This window comes from Calonectris borealis, chromosome 12, assembly GCF_964195595.1.
Source record: "Calonectris borealis chromosome 12, bCalBor7.hap1.2, whole genome shotgun sequence".
Taxonomy (NCBI): Eukaryota; Metazoa; Chordata; class Aves; order Procellariiformes; family Procellariidae; genus Calonectris; species Calonectris borealis.
Genome location: NC_134323.1, coordinates 2,406,985 through 2,430,149, shown reverse-complemented (window position 1 = coordinate 2,430,149; position 23,165 = coordinate 2,406,985). Strand labels below are relative to the sequence as shown.

General features: G+C 53.9%; 2 protein-coding genes across 7 annotated transcripts in view; both read left to right on the top strand.

Moving 5' to 3' along the window:
• NUP93 (nucleoporin 93) overlaps positions 1-7,757 on the top strand; it is an 83,301-nt gene extending 75,544 nt beyond the window's left edge. For 5 of the 6 annotated variants that reach the window (XM_075160994.1, XM_075160993.1, XM_075160992.1 and 2 more), the window contains 4 exons: positions 914-1,031; positions 1,410-1,493; positions 2,311-2,439; positions 7,524-7,757. In XM_075160994.1, coding sequence (XP_075017095.1) covers positions 914-1,031; positions 1,410-1,493; positions 2,311-2,439; positions 7,524-7,634 — 442 coding nt within the window. In that variant the 3' untranslated portion in view covers positions 7,635-7,757. The remainder of the gene's footprint in view (positions 1-913; positions 1,032-1,409; positions 1,494-2,310; positions 2,440-7,523) is intronic. The other variant, XR_012675345.1, reaches the window with a different exon arrangement.
• A 6,451-nt stretch (positions 7,758-14,208) lies between these two features.
• Positions 14,209-23,052, top strand: SLC12A3 (solute carrier family 12 member 3). Its single transcript, XM_075160991.1, has 26 exons — positions 14,209-14,540; positions 14,807-14,953; positions 15,190-15,265; positions 15,451-15,546; positions 15,718-15,857; positions 16,056-16,166; positions 16,357-16,468; positions 16,722-16,852; positions 17,114-17,198; positions 17,603-17,757; positions 18,075-18,182; positions 18,439-18,562; positions 18,664-18,765; positions 18,865-19,020; positions 19,097-19,196; positions 19,617-19,728; positions 20,298-20,438; positions 20,612-20,718; positions 20,882-20,964; positions 21,142-21,213; positions 21,404-21,505; positions 21,709-21,820; positions 22,077-22,163; positions 22,255-22,390; positions 22,494-22,561; positions 22,891-23,052. The coding sequence occupies exons 1-26, from the start codon at positions 14,241-14,243 to the stop codon at positions 23,030-23,032; spliced, it is 3,105 nt and encodes a 1,034-aa protein (XP_075017092.1). The 5' UTR covers positions 14,209-14,240; the 3' UTR covers positions 23,033-23,052.
• The last annotated feature ends 113 nt before the right edge of the window (positions 23,053-23,165 follow it).

Below are 23,165 nucleotides of genomic sequence, written 5' to 3'. Positions count from 1 at the left end.
ATTGACTTCGTGAGAGACTCATTTGGTAGCAGACATTAAGGGAGAATTAAGCCTATGGCTTGAGTTTAAGCTTCAGCAAAGGCCGTAATGGGCTTTGTTTTGCTACTTGCTTTGATCTGTATGAGCGCGCTAAATATTACTGTTCTATAATGCCACTTTACAGCTGCAAACCTTCATGATTGCAAAGCCAGAACACTTCTGATTAGCTCATCTTCTTGCCAATTAAATGTAATACAGGGCTTTTCTTCATGTACCGTACTGCAGACAGTACCGTAGCGATGCAGCTTTCCTCCTGTGCATTCTTGTGATGTTTTTGGAACAGGGGAGACACCCAGCAGAAAAGGCGGGGAGGCTATCTGGCTTCCCTCCTCTGCAGCAGCACAGCGCAGGGTGTGTACCGTGCACTTGACCGCTCTTACTATTATCTTGAGGAAGGAGCTCCTTTCTGACCTTGTGCTGTTAGGAGTGAGAGCCGACAGCCCTCCAATTCACCTCCTAGCAAGAGAGAGCACGCAGCAGCGTCTAATCCATTTTTAAGTCTTAACTTCTTGCCTGAAGCTGGCAGTTGTGCTGGAGAATTGTCTGCTGTAAAACAGCGTGTTAAACATGCTTGTACAGCGCTTGCCTTGCAGGTCTCTGGTTCCTGGCACTGTTTTCCCCATGAATAAGGGAAGTTTAAACATTTAAACGGAAACAAATGCTGGATTTGATGGAAACCTAGAAGTGAATAAAAGTATTTTTAAAAAGCCACAACCTGTGAAAATTCTGCCTCCTGGATAAGGAAAATTAAAGCTGTCCTTTGTTAGATGCCTTCTGTCCTTGTGCTTGATGTCTCCGCTTCCAAGAATTGCAAGAGCACATTTATAAATGGTTGCCATTTTGCACAATAAAATTGTAAAACAATTTCTTTCAGGTACAAAGCTCAGGGGATAAGTGCAAAGAAATCCGTTGACTCCACGTTCTACCTTCTGCTAGACTTAATCACGTTTTTTGATGAATATCATGCCGGTCACATTGACAGGGCCTTTGATGTAAGTTTCAAGAGTTCTGTTTGAAGTGCAGCCTTCCTAATGCCCTTGAAAGCCCCGAATGTCTCAAATAACATCACTTTAAAACAAAAAATTATATTTAATGAGTTAGAAGGTGCTGCAATGCTATAGGAATTTAAAACATGTTTCTTCCCTGTTGCTTGATAATCGGGAAGATCTTTCTGGAGCTGTTTTGTAGACATTGAACAAAATATTCCTGCTACTCAACAAAGTGAGGAGATAAACCAATAAATAACAATGAAATGATTTCTCTTGAATGGCATCAGGAGCATTTCATTAACACTTCAAAAACATACTTTATTAGTACATGGTACATAGAACGTTGATTATCTACCCTGATTCCTGCTTTTCTTTTTGAAGATTATTGAACACTTAAAGCTTGTACCTCTTAGCCAAGATTGCATAGAGGAGAGAGTTGCTGCCTTCCGGAATTTCAGCGATGAAGTAAGTAACGTCTCTTGGTTTTAGCTCCCAAAAGCCTTTGCTTTGTTAAAAGGATCTTAAAACCGTGTCATCTCATCATTCTTATTCTTTAATGGAGAAATAGGATGGAATTATTTTGCATTCGTACAAGTAGACTCTTGGCTTGCAACTTTTTCTCGTTAGTGCTGTGCTTTGGGGCGCTAGAATTCCCTACCCAGAAATCCTGTCTCTATTTTGCAGAAGGCGTCTGCAGATCTGAATCTCTCTGAACTTACTGAGTTTGATTCAAGATTTCGGAATATTGAAAACTTTCAACTGTGCTGCTGACTTAGTTCTTCTGTGCTCTTAATGGTCACTGAGCATTTGTCGGGTCTTGTGTTTCCTTCCCTCCAAATTAGAGGAATTCATGTATTTGGGTATTAGCAGATGAAGCAGATGAAGCATAATGGAAGGCTATTATTGCTCTTGAACTGTTTTAACTGGAGAGTAATGCTTCTCTTTTAGACAGCGTTTGTGTGTATTTGGGTGCTTTGGAGTTTTTTGTATTAAGGCGCTTTGGGTTTTATCTGAACTGTTGCTGTCAAACGTGAAGGTGCGGCCATTACGCATGTCTGTGTCAAAACTCCGGGTAACTTTTTTTGCCAGATGGTGCAGTCACAGCAGGCGTTACGTAACCATAACACATAACCATTAAATGTATGACTGTTACATGAGTAAATATCAACCACCGTTATCGTTGCTTGGTTTTCTGATGTCGTATAGCAAGGGTAATGATTCTGTCAACCTGCTCTTCATCGCAATGTGTCTTTTTTTTTTTTTCTTCCCCTTCTTTGCATAGATCAGGCACAATTTATCTGAGGTCCTGCTTGCAACCATGAATATTTTATTCAGCCAGTATAAGAGGATGAAAGGCACAAGCCCAGCCACTCCTGCCAGACCCCAGCGGGTAATGGAAGACAGGGATTCGGTAAGATTATAATCCTCACTGTCTGACCAGTTTTCCTACTTCCTTTTTCCCCTGATTTCAAGGGATTGGGCTTCAAATAACTGTGAATTTCTAATGGTCTTCGCTTTTGACTTGCTTAGTTACTTAGAGTCTTGAGACTAGTCTCTCGTAACTTCAGCTTTCTGTAAAGAAAGGATATTGCTGTAAATGGCATTGATTAATGGAATTAAGATATATTACACTATATATCCACCTCCTAGCAAGAGAAAAGAAGCGTTCAGTTTGCTTCTTGGTGGGATCTTAAATAGTTAACAGATGTGGACAGTGCCGTGTCTTTAGGATGGTTGGTGTTGCTGCCTTGACAACTGAGCTGTTGTTTTTCAAGAACCTGGTTTCCACTCCTTTCGTTTGAGTTAGTGCCCTGTTCGTGCAGAACTGATTTCTGGTGGAAAGGCTTCCTTGACTCCTCTGCTTGGCTTGCTTCTGTAGGGATGTGGGCTGACACTTTCAAAGTGTCCTTGGGCAATACACCGAGATGCTCAAGTACATTCTCTTGGTGAATGGCTGTAGCAGTTTGCCAGCGTTGTTCTGCTGCCTCTGCAGCAGAGTGGGCAGCTTCCAGGCGCGGTGGTGCTTGGTCTGGCTGCCTGGTTTAAATGGCTGACAACGGTGGGTCTGTCGGTGCTGAAGCATTTCCCCCACGCACTGACAGAAGCCTACACCTTCAGCCAGCCTTACGACAGGCACCACTTAAAGGGCACAGCCAGATTTGCGGGCACTCGCCCGTCAGCGTGCTGTGTTGAGCAGAAGGGTTCTTGGCTTAGCTGTCGTTGAGTTTGGTCTTGTAACTCTTACTAAATTAAAAGCTGCCACAGGCCAAACCACTCATCCTGTCCTGCAGATTAGGAAATAAATATCAACTCCTTTTGAGAATGAAAACCAGCTTGGGCCACCGCCAGTTTTATTCCAGGCTTTAGTCATCTGCAGAAGTGCCTTTGATCTGCAAATTGCAATATTGGTAAAAGTCTTAGTAGCATTTTTAAACTACATCAGAAAATGAAAGGCTCAAGTAACGATACAGCTTTTGTCTTTGGGATACAGTCAGTGTGTGAGCTACGGGATCCTGCCTTGCAACTGCGCTTGTATTCGAGATCAGCAACACTGGAGAAGGACGCATGCTGCTTGGGCTTCCTCCACCTTAAATTCTGCACGTGTGAAGAAGTCCCAGGCTAACGCAATCTGTTACCTGTTCTGTGTTCACAAGGTTGGCACTGAGCAAACAGCCTTAGCTCCTTGCTTTGCAAGTGAGCCGTTTATTTCAGTTTTGTGATTTCAGTCTTGTGCCTTATGCAGAAGCATCTACCATCTCCATAGGGGTGTAATGCTGTCAGGTGTCATCTCAGTATGAATACCATGACCGTGGCCTACCAAAGATTGTTGGGCTGATTGGCGATGGGATCAGCAGCTTTGCTGGCAGGAGTTTGTGTAGAAGGAAGCCACCATGACATCGTATCATATCAACAGCGTGCCTGTTACCAGCGCGCTCAGTGTGAGCGTGCTTCATAAACGTGCTCTGCCCTCTCAGGCTGTTACAGCTGTGGAGATCAGCTATGATGTACCTTGCTAAAAACCCTGGAAAGTTTTCTTTTTTCAGGCTTCAAGTTTTGTTCATCAAGCTTCTGGCCTTGTGGTGGGATCTCATGGCAGCAGGGTAGCAGTGGTGTTGGAGACACAGGATTTCTGAGTCATGGATCTTTGGCTGCCATGTGCAATAAAAACTGTGCTTAACCGTCAGAGGGGACAACTGCCTGCTGTCTCTGTGGTCAGGGAGGTGATAAGGGAATAGCTACGTGACTGTAATGCAGAAGGGAGCATAACCTGCTAAAGTAGAGAGAAAAAATACAGCCCTGTAGCTGCCAGCTGCCTAAAGATTTGCATGCGCAGAAAAATACCAGGCATGGGGACATGGAAGGTAGGGTAAGAATAGCTTTAGCCCGTGTTCCCCTTTTTTCTTATCCTGAAGAATTTCCTCCAAGACTGCGGGAGCAGGGAATCTAGATTGCTTCAGTTTCCCTGTCTGGGAAGCAACTGGGGGATTTTAGTGGTGGGAAGAAATGAGGGCATTTCAAATATGAGAAGAGAGGTGTTTCTTCAGCAAAATCTCCCCGTTCACCTGAACAGAGACGGCAGATACGAGCTTCTGCAGGCTGTGCTTGGCAAGAATTTTTCTTTTGAGCTTCCCTGGGAGAAAGGCAGCTTTTCCGTTTTCCATGGGGAAGCAAATTTTAGGGGAAATCAGGCTCTTCCAGAAGCTTTAACAATCTCAGCGCATTGCCCAGTACACAGTGCAAGTGAAAAATGACCTTTCCTTGAATAGGTCTTTGAAACCCCTGGGTTTTCTCTAGATCCATCGGAGCAGGCAGATTCAAATCCCTCTGTTCATCAGAAGAACTTGAAAACACGAGACAGTAGCTCTTTGTAACCCTGAGGCTTATCCCACGTAGCAGGGAACAGAGTCCCCCGGAGTAGGAACACATGGCTCTTGGATTTGCCCTCTGGTGCCAAGCACCGGTCTGCCGACTGCCCTGAGCGGGACCCTGCTGTAAGGGGTAGGGGGTAGACGGGCTGTGGCAGGAACAGCGTGGACCCGGCAGCAAGGGCAGGATGGAGAGGAATAATACCTCTGGAGCCCCCTGAGCCCAGTGATGCTCTCTGCTAGAACATCTCCTGTCCCACTTTGGAGATGAAACAGGCTTCATTTAGAAACGATCAGGTTTGGAGTCGGAGCTGGCGTTTTATGCATTTTGTTTATTTCAGAATGAAATTACCTAACCTGTGTTTTGAGTCTTTTTTTTTTTTAATGTATACATTAATTAGTTTTGGGAATGAGGGAGCAAAGTCCTGTCCCACTTGGCCTGATCTATTTTGTCAGATTTCAGGCAGAGATTGCAGCGAGCCCAGACTGCAGTGCCGGAAACCATGGCTGTAGTGACAGCCCTGACCCAGATGCCGTGAGTGCCTGACAGCAATGTCATACGCTCCCCGCCCCGATCCGGGCTGGCGAACTCTCTGGAGCAGCCCAAGGGCATTATCTCGGCAGCAAAATTTGGTCATGAAAGGAATGGAATTCTTTTTTTTTTTTCTCTTTATTTGTGGTCTTACTTTAAATCGCAAGTGACTCTAACATTCATTAAGTAATTACAGCCAATAGAACATCTAGACCTCCAGGCCGCTCTTAACCTCTGCAAACCTCTGTTTGTTCTTCCTGAAGTATTGCAACCTATCATGTTATTTTGATTCTTAAAAATAGACCAGCTCTAGTATCATTGCTTCCGAAAAGGTAAAGGGAACAGTAACTCACACTGCTCCTAAGCCTTTCTTAGTCACAGGGAGAGTTTTTGCCTCTTAATATTTTAATTCCAAAGGGTCAGACCCCTTGACATGCTTTTTTTCATCTACCACTTGTTTTGACCTCCACTGAAAAGTAGCAGGTCAGACGTAATTGCACAGCCTCGCTGCGGAACAGATTTGGAAGCAGACTAGAAGTGTTGGCTGTGACTGGAACCGAACAAGTAATTTTCAGGCCACCTTGTTAAGTAGCCAACGCACTGGTGTTAACTAGGTGGTAACTTACAGCTGGGGAAACTGTCCTGGGAGCTGTTAGCAACTGGGTCAGTCTCAGTTTTGCTGCCTGCTGCAGAGGCCCGCTGATGTGCTGCGCTGCCTTCTGGCATTCCTCAGCTGCGGCACTTGGAAGGGAGGAGTGCCTCCCACTGCATCGCGGGCTGTGCCCTTTGCAGCTCCGGGTATTCGTCCATCCTCGGCCAGACGGGAATACAGCGCAAGGTGGGAACTCCGCTCTGTATTTCAGCCAGGCCGCTGGGCTTTGTAGACAGTCACGGCTTTCCCTCAGACAGGAAAATGGAAACAGAAAATTAAATGGCTGTGATCTCAGTGCTAAAGAAAACTTACTTTTCCTGCCCCATGTGTAGAGTCGAAGGTTTTTTGCGCAGCTGAAGCAGTAGCGTTTAGACAGTGTCTTGAAACAAACAGATGAGAATCCCAGCTTTTCCATTATCAGCTTCCAAAGCTCCTCTGTTGCTATTGAATAACTGACTGGTTTAATGTCACTCTGAAAAAGGGGTCGAATTGCCCAGGTGGGCATCGGGGATGGTGTTTGTAACTGTTCCCAGCCATGTAATGGGCTTCGGTCACTTCTCAGTTTGTAAGTTCCTGCTGTCAGATTTGCCGTCCACATGCCCACAGCAACCAACGCTGCTTCAGCTTTCCCTGCAGTCAGTAGATTAAAGGAAGATTTGAACAGTGGGATCTTCTAGTACAGTAATTTAGAGATGCTTAATATTTAAGAAGAAAACACTGTGAGCAATCAAAGCAATCAGTCTGCACAGTTCTCCTTAAAGATTCAGGCTTTCTGTATTCTCCTGACCTCTGTAGTTATCGGAATGATTTTCCTTTTAATTTACTAACGGTTTTAACAAATGAAACAAATTATTCCTGAATTCCTTCAGCTGTTACGTAGCCTTCTGGTGTGCAAGAAGGGATTTGGTTACTTTAGGCAAAGGTCTCTGAATGTACTTGCTACGTCTGCTTTCATTGTGTTACGGAATGAGGAGTCTTTAAGGACCTCGGGATGTTGTAGGTGATGCTGGAGACCTCCAGGTTTGTTTCTACCGCTTCTGCTTTGAGTATGTTAATGCTGCATTTCAGCAGGGTCAGCTTTGCAAGGTGGGAAATAATCCTGCTGCCCTGGAAAAGCCCACTTCATGCAGAAATTACAAGATTGCTGCAGTACAGCAATGCCCCACGTTGTTGAAAATGTTTTTTCTTGGGTAATTTTAAATAAATGGGATTTTTTTTTTTTTCCCAAGCAAAAGGGTAACTCGACATGCTTTTAATGGTTGGAAAAGGAAATAATTGGATTTCCTTCCAAATGCAGAGATAAATTACCCAGAGAACAGCTCTGAGAAATAAAGATTACATTTGCTTGTTTGAAAAAGCAAGTGTTTAACTCATGTCTAACTCAGCTTTCATTGTGGGTTTTTTGATACTAAAGCAACTGTACTTTATTCTTCTGTTTTTTTTAGCAACTTCGATCTCAAGCTCGTGCGCTGATAACGTTTGCTGGAATGATCCCTTACAGAACATCGGGAGACACGAACGCAAGACTGGTGCAAATGGAGGTCCTTATGAATTAGCAGAGAAGCTTTCGCTTAGGGTCGCAGCAACCTGTGCCTGTCTTTAGTACGTTCAGAGGGTGGGACCAGTATCGTTTTGTATTCTGTATTTTTGTTGATGGAAATAAATTTCTTTGATTTCTATTTGTTTTTGACATTTTCATTTTCACTGATTTTTGTGTTTTTATGTTTTTATTCATTTTATTTTAAATTGGTTTATATTTAGAAAATTATTCTTAATTAGTTAATGGGCTATGCAGAGAAAGAAGTCATAGATCTGCAGTAGGGAGGCGAACGAGCAATTTTATAGCAGAAGAGGAAGTGGAGAAGAAAACTTTGATTTAATGCTTGCTGAACATACAGTTTGGAAATTTTAGGGGGTTTTCGTTTTTTGAATGCATGTTAAATGTTGAAAATCTGTTTATGATACACCACACACGTGACACACCGCTGTCAGTCCATAACGTTGTCTTGTGTGGCGTATGTGTTTATGCGGTGCAAACGAGCTCTGTGTGCTGCAGAGACTCCTTTACGATTAACGAAGTTTAAACTCTTGGGTCAGTGTCTCAGACATACACAGCTCTGCAAACCCTGGAGCTCTGCTGAAGCTTTTGCAGGAGCAGCTGGGATTGGAAGCAGGTATATTTTGGTAGGAGAGATTTTTGTGATCGACGCATGAGTTTTTAGCCAGTTGCATATCGAGTTCACCAGGAGAAGGAAGGAAGCTGACCAGAGAAGTCCAAGTGTGGATGCATTGGGCGTGGGTGGTTATTACTGTTGGTTTAGTGGGAAACCTGAGCCCTACTGAAGCGAGGGGCATTAGAAAATGGTTAGCTTTAAATGTTTTGAGCTACAATTAAATCAGTGTGAAAGCCCAGGGAGCGTGTATAAGCTTTTCTCTTTAATATAGCTGCCTATCTTTGAAATGAAATGGGAGGAATGTTGGCGGTTACGCTTATTGCTCCCTGTGCACACGCCTTTCTGCACTGCTGCTGTCTTGCCCTCACGCCGTTTGTGTTACTGGGATATGAGAACACGTGTGGTTCTGGATACAGAACAGGCAACGAAACGTAGGGGCTGATTTCAACCTTTGCGTGTTAATAGCTGTCGTGGGAGAGAAGTAATCTCCGTTTTACAATGTCTAAGTTTTAATGGCGTAGAGGGGTGTTTGACTGACTTGATGACAATTTCCTAATTACTTTTCCACCAGAAATGTTGTAGCGTAAGTTTTGTCAACCTTTCGGACGGGAAGCAAAGGGATGGCTTGCCGAGCCACCCAAAACCATGTCTCTCGGCATGAGCAAGCTGGCTGCTGGGGCTCCCAGCCGATGTAGCTGGGGACTGTGTGTGGCACTGAGTGGTCCTATAGCGTGTTCAAGATCGCTCCAGCTGGAGGCTGAAAGAGACCTGGACAGCACCCTGCAAGTAAAGGGGCTTTGGTGAGTTACCAAGGAGTTATTTTGGGGGAAGGGGTTGAATTGCCTAACAAAAAGTCAACAGGTGAGTGTGGAAAGCTTTATTAGTTATTAACATTTCTGGCATATTCCTGTGTGAATGCTTCTTGGTATGTCTCGGTTGAAAATTCATCCAATTCCCTAGAGAACAGGTTACCAAAAGGTAGGTGGCAGAGCAAGGCGTCTTTCCTGACGCTTGCAGGCGGTCCTGGCCGGACCGGGACTGCCCCGCGTGCGGTCCTGCAGGATGAACCCTGCTCCCGTGTTTTTCCTGCTGGCACTCAGCCCCCGTCCCCGACTTACTCCTAGCGTCAAACCACCTCACGTACAGAGAGGCTGGCGAGCCTGTACCTGTCCTCAGGCAACCACTGACCTGAGCAAGAGAGGGACGGCGGCTGCCGGAGTCGATTCGGGAAGGGCGAAGGCCGCCTTCCCCGCTGTAATTCCCTCTCCACCCTTCACGCGGGGACAGAAGTCCTTCTGAGCTCAGCTCTTACCGCTGCCATTTGCAGGACCTTCTTCTCCTGTCTTTTGCCCGTCCCCTGCTCGGCTGAGCTATCCTGCTGCCTCGCTGGCATGTTTCTGGTGTCAAACGTTGAACCTAGGCAACTTTTAGAAACGCCGAGTTGCCCTTTTTCTGTCTGCCCTTTGAGGATGGCTGTAGCAGATGCTTTCCAGTGCTTCTCAGCCTTCACGGGTGTTAGTAAAAGAGAAAATCGATGGCTCTATGCGGTTTGCACCCTTTGTGCTCAGTGGTTGTGACTCCAGCCTCTCGTCCTGTCTAAGCAGAAACTGAATTATTTCATACTTTGAAAAGCCAAGATGGTCCTGTGGTGCACGGACGGAGGACATAAACCCCGGGGAGTCAAAGCCCTGGGACTAACCCTGGAAAGGTAAGGCCCAGCCCTGTTTCAGACAAGATGTGAGAGGTGGTGGGTGTAACAGGGTGCCACGGGTACTTGGAATTAAATTATTTCTTGTTGATTGCCCTGTGATTTCTTCTTGCTCCTGTGCAGGTTGTGAATGTTGCAGCCCATCCGTCTTCCCACATTCCCAAGCTGGTTCCAGCTCCACGCCTAGGCCTGGCTTTGGTAAACCTGGCTCTCTGCACGACTCTAAGGGCTTTGCTGCATTGAGGTAGATGCTGACGCACGTACTGGTGCTTTGCTGAATAAGGCACCCCCGTGGTTTTCCAGATGTCACTGTTTTCTCTCCACCCCACGCTTATTCTGCTGGAGGGAACAACCTGGCTCTGCTCCCTTGGGATTCTGACCGGCAGACCTGCTGCTGCTGCAGTGAAGTTTGTACCTTTGTACCTTCGCACTCAGACTTTGCTAGTGTGCGGGCTTAGCCTTGGTTTTCTAAATATTTCGTCTGCTAGAAGGGCTTTTTGGGATGTCACTAAATTCTTAGGTTGTGTTTGGAGCAGCCTGCTCAAAGGTGGTGTCACTAAGCTCTCCCTTCACCACCGTGCTCTCTTCTACAGCTGGTGCTGTCAGGGGCGTAGCGAGAGCTACCTCCCTTTTCCTGCTGTACAAGGGGCTTCTGTCTGCTTGGACAGCTTTGCACAAACTGAAAATCATGATAACGTGCGGCAACATCTGCGCAAGTTTATGGTTTGCCAGGCAGAGCTTGCAGCAGAGCTGTGGACGTTCATCTGAGCTGAATTTATTCTTAGTATAAACTGACAAGTCTTCCCTATGTCGGGGGAGCTCTGCCCCTTTGTACAAGACAAAGTACAGATGAATGCTGCAGATTAAATTTAGGATAATTCCATCTGCTTTTTCCTACTCCGGGACTAATCCTCAGCAGTAACGATCCTCCATGCCATGCATCCGAAGGGTGGCTCGCTACTTTGAGTCAAATGCAGCTCATGCTTGTGTTGCTGGAGAAGATTTGAGGAAAGAGCGAGGCGGTGTTTGCCTTGGGGAGCGTGTGACGTTCTGTCCCGGTACAGGTGCAGCTGCAACGTGCAGCACATCCCGGTCCATTTTCCACAGTTCGCATGGCTCATCGGTAGTGAAACATCCACGAGTGCCGTGGTATCAGCGCAGCAGCTCTGAATGCTTTATATTCTGCACCTCCTTCAAATGAGGTCTGAGTTGATGTGGATTTACGGGGGAGTTGCAGGGCAATCTAGAAATACTCACTGTAAACTTCTGCCCTTATGTTACCCGTCCAGCAAGGGAAAAAACAAGCCAGAGCTCTGCCCAGGGGCTACTGGTAAAAACTAAACTGAGCTAATGGAAGAGCACCAGCTCATGTGAGAATTTAACGGGTGCCCACCAGCAGAAAACCTCAGGGCTCCTCCCAAACACTGCCATGGGGCTGGTGTCAGTGGGTCCTGTCTTCTCAGCTCAGTTTCTTTGGTGTTCCTGGGTTTTTTTTATCCCCCCAACAACATTAATTCTTCTAAGTATTTTCACAGTGGTGCCAGCACTGTTACCCCAGCGTACGCTTGGCTCAGCTGGGCGTCCAGTCAAGTTACTGCCTACAGCCTGCGAGATACGTTCCTGCTCCTCTGCCTTTTCTTGGATTTCCCCGCTGACTGCAGATTCTGCATCTCGATCCTGATTTTTTTGTTCTGTTTTCCAGAGAAATGCTAGATTAGGTGGTTCCTCCCTTCTCCTACCACTGCTGCGTTTGTCTAAGACAGCGCTTGGACCTTGTTCCTCGCAAGAGCTGAAGGAATTACGTTCAGAAACAATTAATTTAATGGTGTGGGGTTTTTTTTTGTTCTTGTTACCCTCTTGACTCTTGTCTCCCCAACCTTAATAAAGCCCAGCCTCTCAAGGAAGCAAGCTGTTTTCCTTCCAGCCTGGAGGAAAGAAGGGGATATTGTTAATTCCAGTTCTGTGTCCCTGAGGTGGGTCAGCGCTCAAATACTGCCACTGTTCATGTCCCTCTCCCGACATTTTTGTCCTGTTTCTGTTTGGGTCTGAAGTTGGAAGGGATGGAAATACTGTCTGGAAGAGGATGGGAGATGATCCCTTTGGCCCCATCCCTTTGGCCTGAATAACCATCTATTTTCTCTTCCCAGGCTTCCTTCCCTGCAGTGCCGAGGAATTGAGCCCTGCTCCGCACGGCGGCTTTGCAGCGCTGAGCCCCTGCGTCGTTCACGTGGCCCGTGTCACCCAGGGCGGTAGGTTCCCTCCTCCACGGGGGTGGAAACAGGACAATTAAAACTTCGTTAACGTCGGAATATAGCGCTTTGGCAAACTTTAAAAGAAGCCGTATGTAAAGCACCGCACCATTTCTCTGCCTAACTCGATTCAGGTTCATTTGATGCGTTTAGTAGCCAGAGCGGGCCGGGGCATCGGCTGGAAGCGCCGTGGCACCTCTCCGCTGCGTGAGCGGAGGGCTTGGAGGGACGTCGCGCGGAGCTCTCCTCTCCTGCTCGCAGCTCCCAGCGCCGGACGGCCCCGGTATTGTTGCTGCAGCTGGTGTTGTGAATCAGGCCGACGACAAGCGCATCCTATTATCCGGCTATTTCACTACACCAGGGTTGCATCATACCACTCGCTTCGCTCTTCGCCCGGCGTCTGGAGTCCTCCTGTCTCTCCCGGAGCATTTGTGACCGCGCTGTGTTTAACAGAGGGCCTCCCCCGTTTAAGAGCCTCCGTGATTCGGGCTAGTTTGGGCAAATTCGCGTTTTTGATGAAATAATGAGGTTCTAAAATAAAGCCATTTCTGCTGGGTATGAGTCTGCTGGTGCATCTGTTGTGAGGAAGCTGGTGTCTACCTTGCAGGAGGTGTTGCACGTGGAGCAAGGCTTTTTCCTCATCCCCATCTCACCCTTCTCCGTGTTCGCAAGGCCGGGTACAGGGAATGGCAGCGGCACCGCCTGTGCCAGCGCATTTTGCACTGCAGTGCCCGGGCATTCCGAGGGCTGAGCCACGCGGCCGCAGGCAGCCGAGCGCTGCAGGCAGGGCTGCCTGTCCTCAGCTTCCCAGGTAAGCGGGTGCGCGCCGGCCCACGCGGGGCTTATGCAACTGCGGTCGGTGTCTGCTCGCACACAAACAATACGAGGGGGCTGAAGCGAGTCCTCAAAAAGCAGGTTAAAATTTGTGCGTGAATGCAAAAGACAGCCGGAGGCAGCAGGGCAGGCAGCCCCAATTTTCCATTAACTTGCAAAGCACACGGGGCTGAAATTCAAATGGGCTCTGGTGCTGCCCTCAAATTTTATTGCCTGCCTTATTTGCTGTCTTCGCCGATCTTATCTGTAACTGCTTCTAAGGGCACATGTGACGCCGGGCTGCAGAGGTATAAAAGACCCGTCCCTCCCCCTGTCCTCGCCCGCCGGCGGCTCTAAGGTGAACGCTGAGCGGCAGCGCGGCCTCAGCTCCTGTTCTGAGTGATGTGGGGAAGGGTTTAAGTGGCTTCTTAAATCAGGAATGGGATTTGGGGGAGTTCTGAACCCAGGGTGCTCAGCGGTTCCACTTCCCTGGGGTGGGGAAGGGAAGGGGGCTCTGGGACCCTGGGCATCTCTGTTGCCCGGCACCGGAGGGCTGCCAGCCCCCAGCCCCGGGCAATCGCGGAGGGACCGTGGCTGCCACCACCCCATGTCCCCCAGCCTCTCCATCCCCCTTCCCAGCCCCTCGGCGTCAGATCCCGGGCAGGGGCATCCCTCCCATCCCTCGATGTCGCACTCCCCCCTTTCCCCTGGTTTCACTGTGAGAAAAAGGGGCCGTTCCCCCTCCCGCATCCGGCACAGCTCAGCGCCGCAGGCGGCAACTCGGAGGCCAGCTGAGATGATTTACGGGATCTGCCGCATCTGGGGCAGTATCCCAGGGAAGGGCGAGTCTGCTGCCATTTTCCATAATAAATCCCGGTGGGAACTCAATGTTCCCAGGTCGGGGCCAGAGGCAAACTCAGCGCCGCGTTTCTCTGCCGATCTGTCCTTGGGACTTAATCTCAAACCCGTTATCGCCACCCCCATCAAGCACTGGGAGTCAGCAATACCGATTACAGTGGTTTTGATATCCCTTCCAGCTATTTTTTTCTCCCTGACCAGCTCGGGGTGGTTCAAGCCAATTCATTTCCCCCGTTAGCAACGGCGGTGGGTGGGTGCCGGTTGCCTCGCTCCAGTTTTGCCGGGTATAAAGCCGGCGAGCCCCTCTCCGTCCCATCGCTCGCCCGGCAGGCACCGCCAGCGGGGACCTGGGCCGGGGCGATGGCCGAGCTGCCCGTCCCGGAGCTGCCGGCCGCCCTGTCCCGCTGCAGCGGCCGCTTCACCATCAGCACCCTCCTGGGCGCAGAGGAGGGTGTCCGGGGTCCCTACGCAGCCGCCGAGGGGGCCGGCTGCGACAGCGCCCACCCCACCCACCTCTCCGGCAGCACCCTCTGCACCAGGACCTTCGGCTACAACACGGTGGACGTGGTGCCCGCCTACGAGCACTATGCCAACAGCAAAGGGGTGGGCACCGGCGGGAAGGGGAGGCCCTCGCTGGCGGACCTGCACTCCATCCTCAAGGTAAGGTGGGGCTCGGCCGTGCCGCCGGCACCTCTGGCGTCCCCCGGTCCCTGCAACCTGTCCACGGCACGGTGTCTCCCACCGCTTGATGCCGTGCCGATGTGCGCATCCCCAGGATGGTCCCGGGGAGAAGCCAGAGGGATAATCCAGCTGTTTCCAGCTGTGCGCTCAGCCCGAGCTCTCCCCCCCCCCAGCTGCCCCCCTCGGGGACGGCTGCCTGCCTTCAGCCCTGCCCGCCCTCACCTGCCTTCCCCTTGTCCCCGCAGCCCGACCCGGGCCACCTCCGCACGCCGGTGTCCGACCCGCAGCGCAGCAACGGCCTGCCGGAGGCCGGGCCGGAGGAGGCGGCGGGGGAGCCGGGCAGAGCCCCCGCGCCGGAGCCCGTCCGCTTCGGGTGGGTGAAGGGCGTGATGGTGAGTGCGACTCGTCCCACGGGGAGCATCATCCTGCCCTCCCACCCCCCCAGTCAGGGGCACGATGCATTTGCCCCTCATTGTCACATTTTTCCCAATATATATATTTTTCGCAAGCGTCCCCTGCCCTCCGTGGTGGGTTGGTTTTCGCTCGGAGGAGCAGGAGAGCCGGCATGGCCCCGGCCATCCCCAGGTGCCCGCGCGCTGACGGCCGGTCCCCCTCTCTGCCCCCCCAGATTCGCTGCATGCTGAACATCTGGGGAGTCATCCTCTACTTGCGCTTGCCCTGGATCACCGCCCAGGCGGGAATCGGTGGGTGCCGCGGTGCATCGCGGGTGGGAAGACGGCACCGGGCTCGCCCTGGCCCCAAACACCTCAGGGGGGGCAGAAATGCCAGCAGCATCGAGCGTAGGGCGATGCGGGGGCTCTGAGGGGCCAGGGATGCTCTGTGGGGCCGGGGGGGGATGCAGGAACGAAGCGGTGCCCTCTCCCCACAGCCCTGACGTGGCTCATCATCCTGATGTCCGTGACGGTGACCACCATCACCGGCTTGTCCATCTCCGCCATATCCACCAACGGCAAAGTGAAGTCAGGTAGCGTGTCGTCCCCCGCCGCCGGCACCGCCTCCGGCCACCTCTCGGTGGGGTGCCCCGTGGACGTGAAGTCCCGGCACCGGCTGCGAGGTGCAGAGGGACCCCCCCAAAAACATGGCGGGGAGAGGAGGGGGAGGCAGCTAACGCCACGGGGTGCTCCTGCCGCCTCAGGGGGCACCTACTTCCTCATCTCGCGGAGCCTCGGGCCGGAGCTGGGGGGCTCCATCGGGCTCATCTTTGCCTTCGCGAACGCAGTGGCCGTGGCCATGCACACGGTGGGCTTTGCCGAAACTGTCCGGGACCTGTTGCAGGTAAGAAAGTGGCTCTGTGTCCTCTGGGTCCCGTCTCCTCCACCTCCTCCATCCCCACCTCCTCCCCGCATAATCTGCATTAATTATCAACATTTGTCATAATGTTGGGCCACCGATAATCAACCACCGGCTGCTAAAACCCGTGGGTTGGTAAGGGAAAGGGTTATTTCCGCGTTGTGGATGGTTTCCCCTCCCCAGGAGCACAACTCCCTCATCGTGGACCCCACCAACGATATCCGCATCATCGGGGTCGTCACCGTGACGGTGCTGCTGGGCATCTCCCTGGCCGGCATGGAGTGGGAGGCCAAGGTAACGCTCGCTTCTTCCGCTCACCTTATTCCCTTGGGCTGATAAGAGCCCTCCCCACTGCCCACCGGGCATCCGAGGAGCGGAGGATGCCCGTAGCTCCCCAAAAACAGGGGGGTTTCTCCTATATGAGTTTTTCACCCTCTCAATGCCCAAAACCCGACCCCTCAGGTGGCTCTTTCTCGTCTGGCAGGCACAGATACTGTTTTTCCTGGTCATCCTGGTTTCTTTCATAAATTACCTGGTGGGGACGGTGATCCCGGCCAGTGCCGAGAAGCAAGCAAAGGGCTTCTTCAGCTACCGAGGTGGGTCCACCACGGGTTGGGGTTACGCTCAACAGGTCCAAGCGCCACTGGAGCCCAGCTCTTTGCTATTGTTGGGGGAGGACTTTGCTATGGGAAGGTGCCTTCTCACTGAGAGACGTCATTAAAAGCACGGTGTCTTCCTCCGTGGGTTACCTACCATCAGCGGTGTGCCTCCATCCAAGCGCTGAGATGCTTCAGCCAGGAGAAAGGTGGTTGGGAGGCCCCAAATGCTTCTCCTCTGCTTCCTCCCCAGCCGACATCTTTGCCCAGAACTTCGTGCCCAGCTGGCGTGGACCCGAGGGCTCCTTCTTCGGCTTGTTTTCCATTTTCTTCCCATCGGCAACCGGCATCCTGGCTGGGGCCAACATTTCGGGTGACCTGAAGGTGGGTTGTGACCGTTGCCGCCTGAGCCGGCGTTTCTCAGGGCTCAAGCCCTGTTCTCCCTGGGGCTTTGGTTTTGATCCAACTTTTAGACCCTATTTGATTTCTTCTGGAACCTTCGGGGACGGCTCAGCCAGGAGATGCTCTGTGGCTTTGCGTCGCAATGAATTAAAATTCCTCTTGTATAGCAGCCACAATTAAAATGCCATTTTAGCGGTGCTGCTGGAAAGCTGTCTTACATCTCTCTGCGACTCCCTTGGGCAGGATCCCGCCGTGGCCATCCCCAAGGGCACCTTGATGGCCATCTTCTGGACCACCATGTCTTATCTGGTGCTTTCTGCTACAATCGGTAAGCGGCACGTCCTCGGGTGAGCTGGGTGGGATCCCCCCCCCCCCGAAATGAGTGGCCTGGGAGGATGCGGGTGGTGGGAGCCAGGAGCAAGCCATGGACACGGGCACCGATACCCCGGGGCGAGTGCCGCAGGTGCCAGACCTCATTCCTGCCCCCACGGCGGGGGCGAAGTCCTCCTGGGTGGGCAACCCAGCTCATGGCATTGCTCACAGCCATCGTGCAGTGGGGCACCCCCGCGGCAGGGGCCCGGGAGATGTCACAGGCGATGGGGACGCGGGGCTGGGTTGCGTGAAACCGCGGAGAGATGCCGGCCCCGCTGCAGCCCTGCCGGAGGGCTGCTGGTTTGACGTGCCTGCAGGAGGGGAGCGGGCACTGAGCGGGCGCTGCGTGCCCCCCCCCAGGCGCCTGCGTGGTCCGGGACGCCTCGGGCAGCCTGAACGACAGCGTGGCGGTGGGCTCGCCGGGCTGCGAGGGACTGGCCTGCGGCTTCGGCTGGAACTTCACCGCCTGCGCCCAGCGGCAGAGCTGCCGATACGGGCTCAGCAACTACTACCAGGTGCCGCTCGGGGCCATCGCTCCTGGCCGGGTTTGTGCTGCAAGGGATGGGTTTCCCGGGGCAGCCCCATGCCCGGCATCCCCCCAGCATCCTGGGAGGCACCCGTGCCGTTAAAGCACCCGTGTAACGGGGATGCACCGGGGAGCGTGTCTTCCTTGGGTTTTTGGATGTGGCTGGACTTCGCCGCCTGGATAATGTTGATGGAAAAGCACTGAGGGCAGCAGGATGGGGCCCGGGGGCTGGAAATCCCTTAGGGCCAGGGCGGAGGTTGATGCGCTGGGGGTGCTGGGGTTCCTGACCGCCTGGTTTTCGGGCAGAGCATGAGCATGGTGTCCGGATTCGGCCCCCTCATCACGGCGGGGATCTTTGGTGCTACCCTCTCCTCGGCACTGGCCTGCCTCGTCTCAGCCCCCAAAGTCTTCCAGGTGAGGGGGTGGTTGTGTCCGCGTCCCCCAGCTCACATCCCCGAGCCCGGCAGCGGGAGCGGACGATGCTCCTGGGCGGTGCTCAGCGCTGCGGGGCTTTGCGGCCGTGAGCAGCCCCGGGGCGAGGAGGACGCTGCCGTCAGCAAAGGCGCGAGGCCAGTTCAGCCCTTGCTCTTACTGGTGCAAAAGCCACCACGGCGCTGCCATCCCATGTCCCCGGCGAAGCCCAGCGTCCCCAACGCGTCTCTCCCCGCAGTGTCTCTGCAGGGACCAGCTCTACCCTCTCATAGGCTTCTTCGGGAAGGGCTACGGGAGGAACAGCGAGCCCATCCGCGGCTACATGCTCACCTACTTCATCGCTGTTGGCTTCATCCTCATCGGTAGGTGCTTGCCACCCCGGTGCCCTCCGGGTGCCCACCGCCAGCCGGGTGGCTCGGTCCCCACCACCGACAGCTCGCTCTCCTCCTCCCCCTCCCCACAGCCGAGCTCAACGCCATCGCGCCCATCATCTCCAACTTCTTCCTCTGCTCCTACGCCCTCATCAACTTCAGCTGCTTCCACGCCTCCATCACCAACTCCCCAGGTGGGCTGTGCCATGCCGTGCCGTGCCGTGCCACGTGGCGGGCGGCTCCCCGTCCGACTCCCCGTCCCGGCAGCGGCCGCTGTGTGTGTTTGCGTGCAGGCTGGCGACCCTCCTTTCGGTATTACAGCAAGTGGGCCGCGCTCTTTGGGGCCGTCATCTCAGTGGTGATCATGTTCCTGTTGACCTGGTGGGCAGCCCTCATTGCCTTCGGCATCGTCATCTTCCTCCTGGGATACGTCCTCTACAAAAAGCCGGGTGCGTGGTGGTAACCCAGCACTGGGGATGCCCCAGCAGCGTCTGGCCTTGTTGTTAATCCCTCTTCCCCACGTAGACGTCAACTGGGGCTCCTCCATGCAAGCCAGCTCGTACAACATGGCCCTCAACTACTCGGTGGGGCTGAGCGAAGTGGACGAGCACATCAAGAACTACAGGCAAGGGCGGCTCGGTGCGGTGCTGGGCACGGAGGGAGGGGGATGCAAAGCCAGCCGCCGCTGCCGGCAAACTCAGGATGGCTTCATGCCCACTGCCATGTCCTCACCACCATCCTCAGTAACTGGGAGTGCCAGCAAAATGTGGCTGTCTCCAAAATCCCACGTCTTTGCTGGGTGGGCAGAGGTGGAAAGCAGGGCAAACCTTGCCTTCCCCGTACCAGGCAGACACAGATGCGTTGGTCTCATCTCAAAGACCAAAGAGTGAGGCTGGACCCTCAGCCACCTGATTTCATCTCATCCTAAAGATGCTCCCTATAGTTGCCGCTGGCCAGGCATGGGAGAAGAGACACGGCTCGTTCCAGAGAAGCTCAGTGCCCCCAAAGTACCAGCCTTCACCCCCTTTTCTCTCCCTGCCTGCAGACCGCAGTGCCTGGTGCTGACCGGCCCTCCCAATTTCCGCCCGGCACTGGTGGACTTCGTGGGGACGTTCACCAAGAACCTCAGCCTGATGCTCTGCGGCAACGTGCTGATCGTGAGTCACCTGCAAAAGTCGGTTGGTTCCTTGTCCTGGGGGGTCTGGCCACCCGTGGGCGGTGGGCTGGGAAATCCAGATCCGTCCTGGTGGGCTTATGGGGTGGGGATTGAAATGTGCCCATTTATGTGCCACCGGATGATGAAATGTTTCGTGTGGAAGCCTCTCCAGCTTGTTAAGCAATATTGATGAAGCACCAGGATGTCCCTGTGGGCTAATGGCTTCCCCTTGCCAATTAATTGCCAAAGAAAAGATGTGGTAGGACGAGGCGGTTGCTCAGAGGACAGGGGTGGTCCTGCAGCCCCGAAGCCTCAAGAGCAATTGGGGACATGGGGTGCAGCAAATGCCAGCTCATCTGCAGCCAGGGGACTGCTGGCGTCGTGTGCGTTGGCTGTTGACTCCCAAAATTCACTGGTTTTCTTGCTGTGATTGCAACCTCCCACGCAGGCACTGGTTACATCCAGGTCTTGCCAAGGATTTGGGAAGAGAGGAGCTGGAGGTCCTTGGTGGCAAGACCACCAGCTGGAAGAGGCTGCCTGTGCCTGAGCCCCTGCCCCTGCTCTCCCCAGGGACCACGAAAGCAGAAGGTGCCGGAGTCCCAGCTGATGGCGGACGGCCATACCAGGTGGCTTATGAAGAGGAAGGTCAAGGCTTTCTACACGGATGTGGTAGCTGAGGATCTGAGAAGTGGCGTCCAAATGCTCATCCAGGTAGAGCCACCGTCGACCATCAAGGTCCCTCCTCTTCCATCCCTGCGCAGGGGGCTCTGACTGCCCTCCCTGACCGCCGGGCACCCCCCGCTTTGCATCGCTCCCCTGCGGGCTGACACCACCCGCGTCCGTCTGTCCCTGCAGAGGTGTCTCATGGGGACATCTATCCATAGGCTGCCGGCCTTGGGAAGATGAGACCCAACATCCTGGTGCTGGGCTACAAGAGGAACTGGCAGACAGCGTCCCCACAGAGCCTGGAGGACTACGTGGGCATCCTGCAGTACGGCCACGCCGGCTCCTCCGCCCCCCGGGGACGCCGGCACCCGCGGTGGCCCCGTGGTTGGGCGCGGGGATGCTGCGGCCACGTGCGCGGGGTCTGGCTGGGCCGGCAGTGCCGCCCGACACAAGCCGGCCACCGTTAACTGCCTTCTCCCTCCTTCCAGTGACGCCTTTGATTTCAAGTATGGGGTGTGCTTAATGAGAATGAAGGAAGGGCTCGACGTTTCCCGAGTGATGCAGGCTCACGGTAAGCGGTTTTAGGGATGCTCAGAGATGTGCCAGAGCTGTAGGACGTGCCAGCCGGCACCGTGTCCCCAGGCGAAGATCACGGTCCTGGTGGGACATCACCCCTGGGCTGGGACCAAAGGGGATGGGGACACTGGGGTGCTGCCCTGCTGCCCGTGCTCTTCTCCTCCCTCCCCAGTTAACCCCACGTTCGAGGCAGCGGAGCACCCCGAGGAGAACGGCACCAGCAGCAGAGCAGCCCCGGGCACAGGTCGGTCCTGGCTTGGGGCTGCCCGGAGCATCCCCGACTCCGAGGATTATTTTCAGGGAGCTGGATTTGCAGGCAGGGGCACGGGTTTTGAGCAGCAAAGGGGAGCAGGGCTGGGGCCAGGAGGAAGCGGTGCCTCTCCCCGCAGCCGGCAGTGCCCCTTGCCGATGCCGGGACTCCCTTGCCCCGGCAGCAGACCCCGCCGCCTTGGCCGGCGAGCAGCAGGCGAGCACCGTCTTCCAGAGCGAGCAGGGCAAGAAGACCATCGACATTTACTGGCTCTTCGACGACGGAGGTAACCTTCACCTTTGGCTGCTGCAGCTCTTCGCCGTCCATCTATCCAGCTAACGTGAACCCAGCACCTCCACCGCGGTGCCCAGGAGGGCTCGGTCCTCGCCGAACGGTGCCAGGGCTTTCCTGGCATCTGGTGTCAATAAAGAGCTGGCGAGCCCGCGGAGTCACCGCAGCCACGTCTCCCACGGGGTGTTTTGGGGACAGGTCTCACGCTGCTCATCCCCTACCTCCTGGGGCGCAAGAAGCGGTGGGGAAAGTGCAAAATCCGGGTGTTTGTCGGCGGGCAGATCAACAGGATGGACGAGGAGAGGAAGGCGTAAGTGCTGGCGGCCGCTCGCACCCCGCAGCCCCTCTTAGCCACGTGGCCACCGTGGGCAGGTGGCAGGAGCCACATCTGTGGGCTCCGACCTGGCTGCTTTGCCTTGCTCCTCCGCAAATCAATGTGGTTGCGGGGTGGGGAAAACCCAAGTGCAAACCGAGGACGGCGGCAGGGGTTTCTGCCGGGACGGGTCCCTGCCGGAGCCGCCATGCCCTGCTGATTTTTGGAAAATGTGTCCTTTTCTCTCCGGCAGGATTGTCTCTCTGCTGAGCAAGTTCCGCCTCGGCTTCCACGAGGTCCACATCCTCCCCGACATCAACCAGAAACCCCGGCCAGAGCAGTAATTGCCCCCCTCCCCTTCTGCCCCTGCCCCCAGTGCCCCTAAACCCCCCCGGGATCCCCTTCCCCGGTACCGTCTGCTTGTCTTGCAGCATCAAGAGGTTCGACGACCTGATCGCTCCCTTCAGGCTGAACGACGGCTTCAAAGAGGAGGCCACAGTGAACGAGATGAGGCAGGGCTGTCCCTGGAAGATTTCTGACGAGGAGGTCGATAAAAACAGAGCCAAGGTAGCGCCGGGGGCTCCTGCAAAGGGTCTCCTGCTTTTGAGACAAAATTCAGTCTTTTTCAGAAACAATTATTTTGCATTTGTCAACCCTCTTTGCTCCGCAGACGCTCCGACAAGTGAGGCTGAACGAGATTTTGCTGGATTACTCGCGGGACGCGGCGCTCATAGCCATGTAGGTGCCAGCAACACCCCGTTTCTCGCCCCATGGAAATGGTCCTTCTGGATGTTCCCCCCCACCCCTGCGCGGGGAGATCCTGGACAGACACCCCAACACCCCGGTGGGACGGTGCAGCACCGCGGGGAAAGGCCCTTGGAGGGCACCAAGGGGTCCGGCCCGGGTCCCATCGCGGGGGGAGGATGTGGCGTTGCCCCTTTTTAGGGAAATAACCTGCAAATTAGAACGGGATTGAGAAAGGGGCTAAGGATGGAGCTTGGCTCCGCGGGGTGGCCGGAGGGGGCCGCGCTGGCTGTGCCTCACCCGGCCCCTTGCTGCCGCCGCAGCACGCTGCCCATCGGCAGGAAGGGTCGCTGCCCCAGCTCCCTCTACATGGCCTGGCTGGAGACCCTCTCGCAGGACCTGAGACCCCCCGTCATCCTCACCCGCGGAAACCAAGAGAACGTGCTGACCTTTTACTGCCAATAAAGCCTCCTGGACCCCTGCCAACTCGGGATGTGAATTTTTCAGGCCAGTTTTGATCTCAGAGTGCACTTGCCGGGGGGTCTGGGGGAGCAGCGAAGGCGTGTGGTCGCCAGCTCTCGGGAAATGCCCGCCGCAC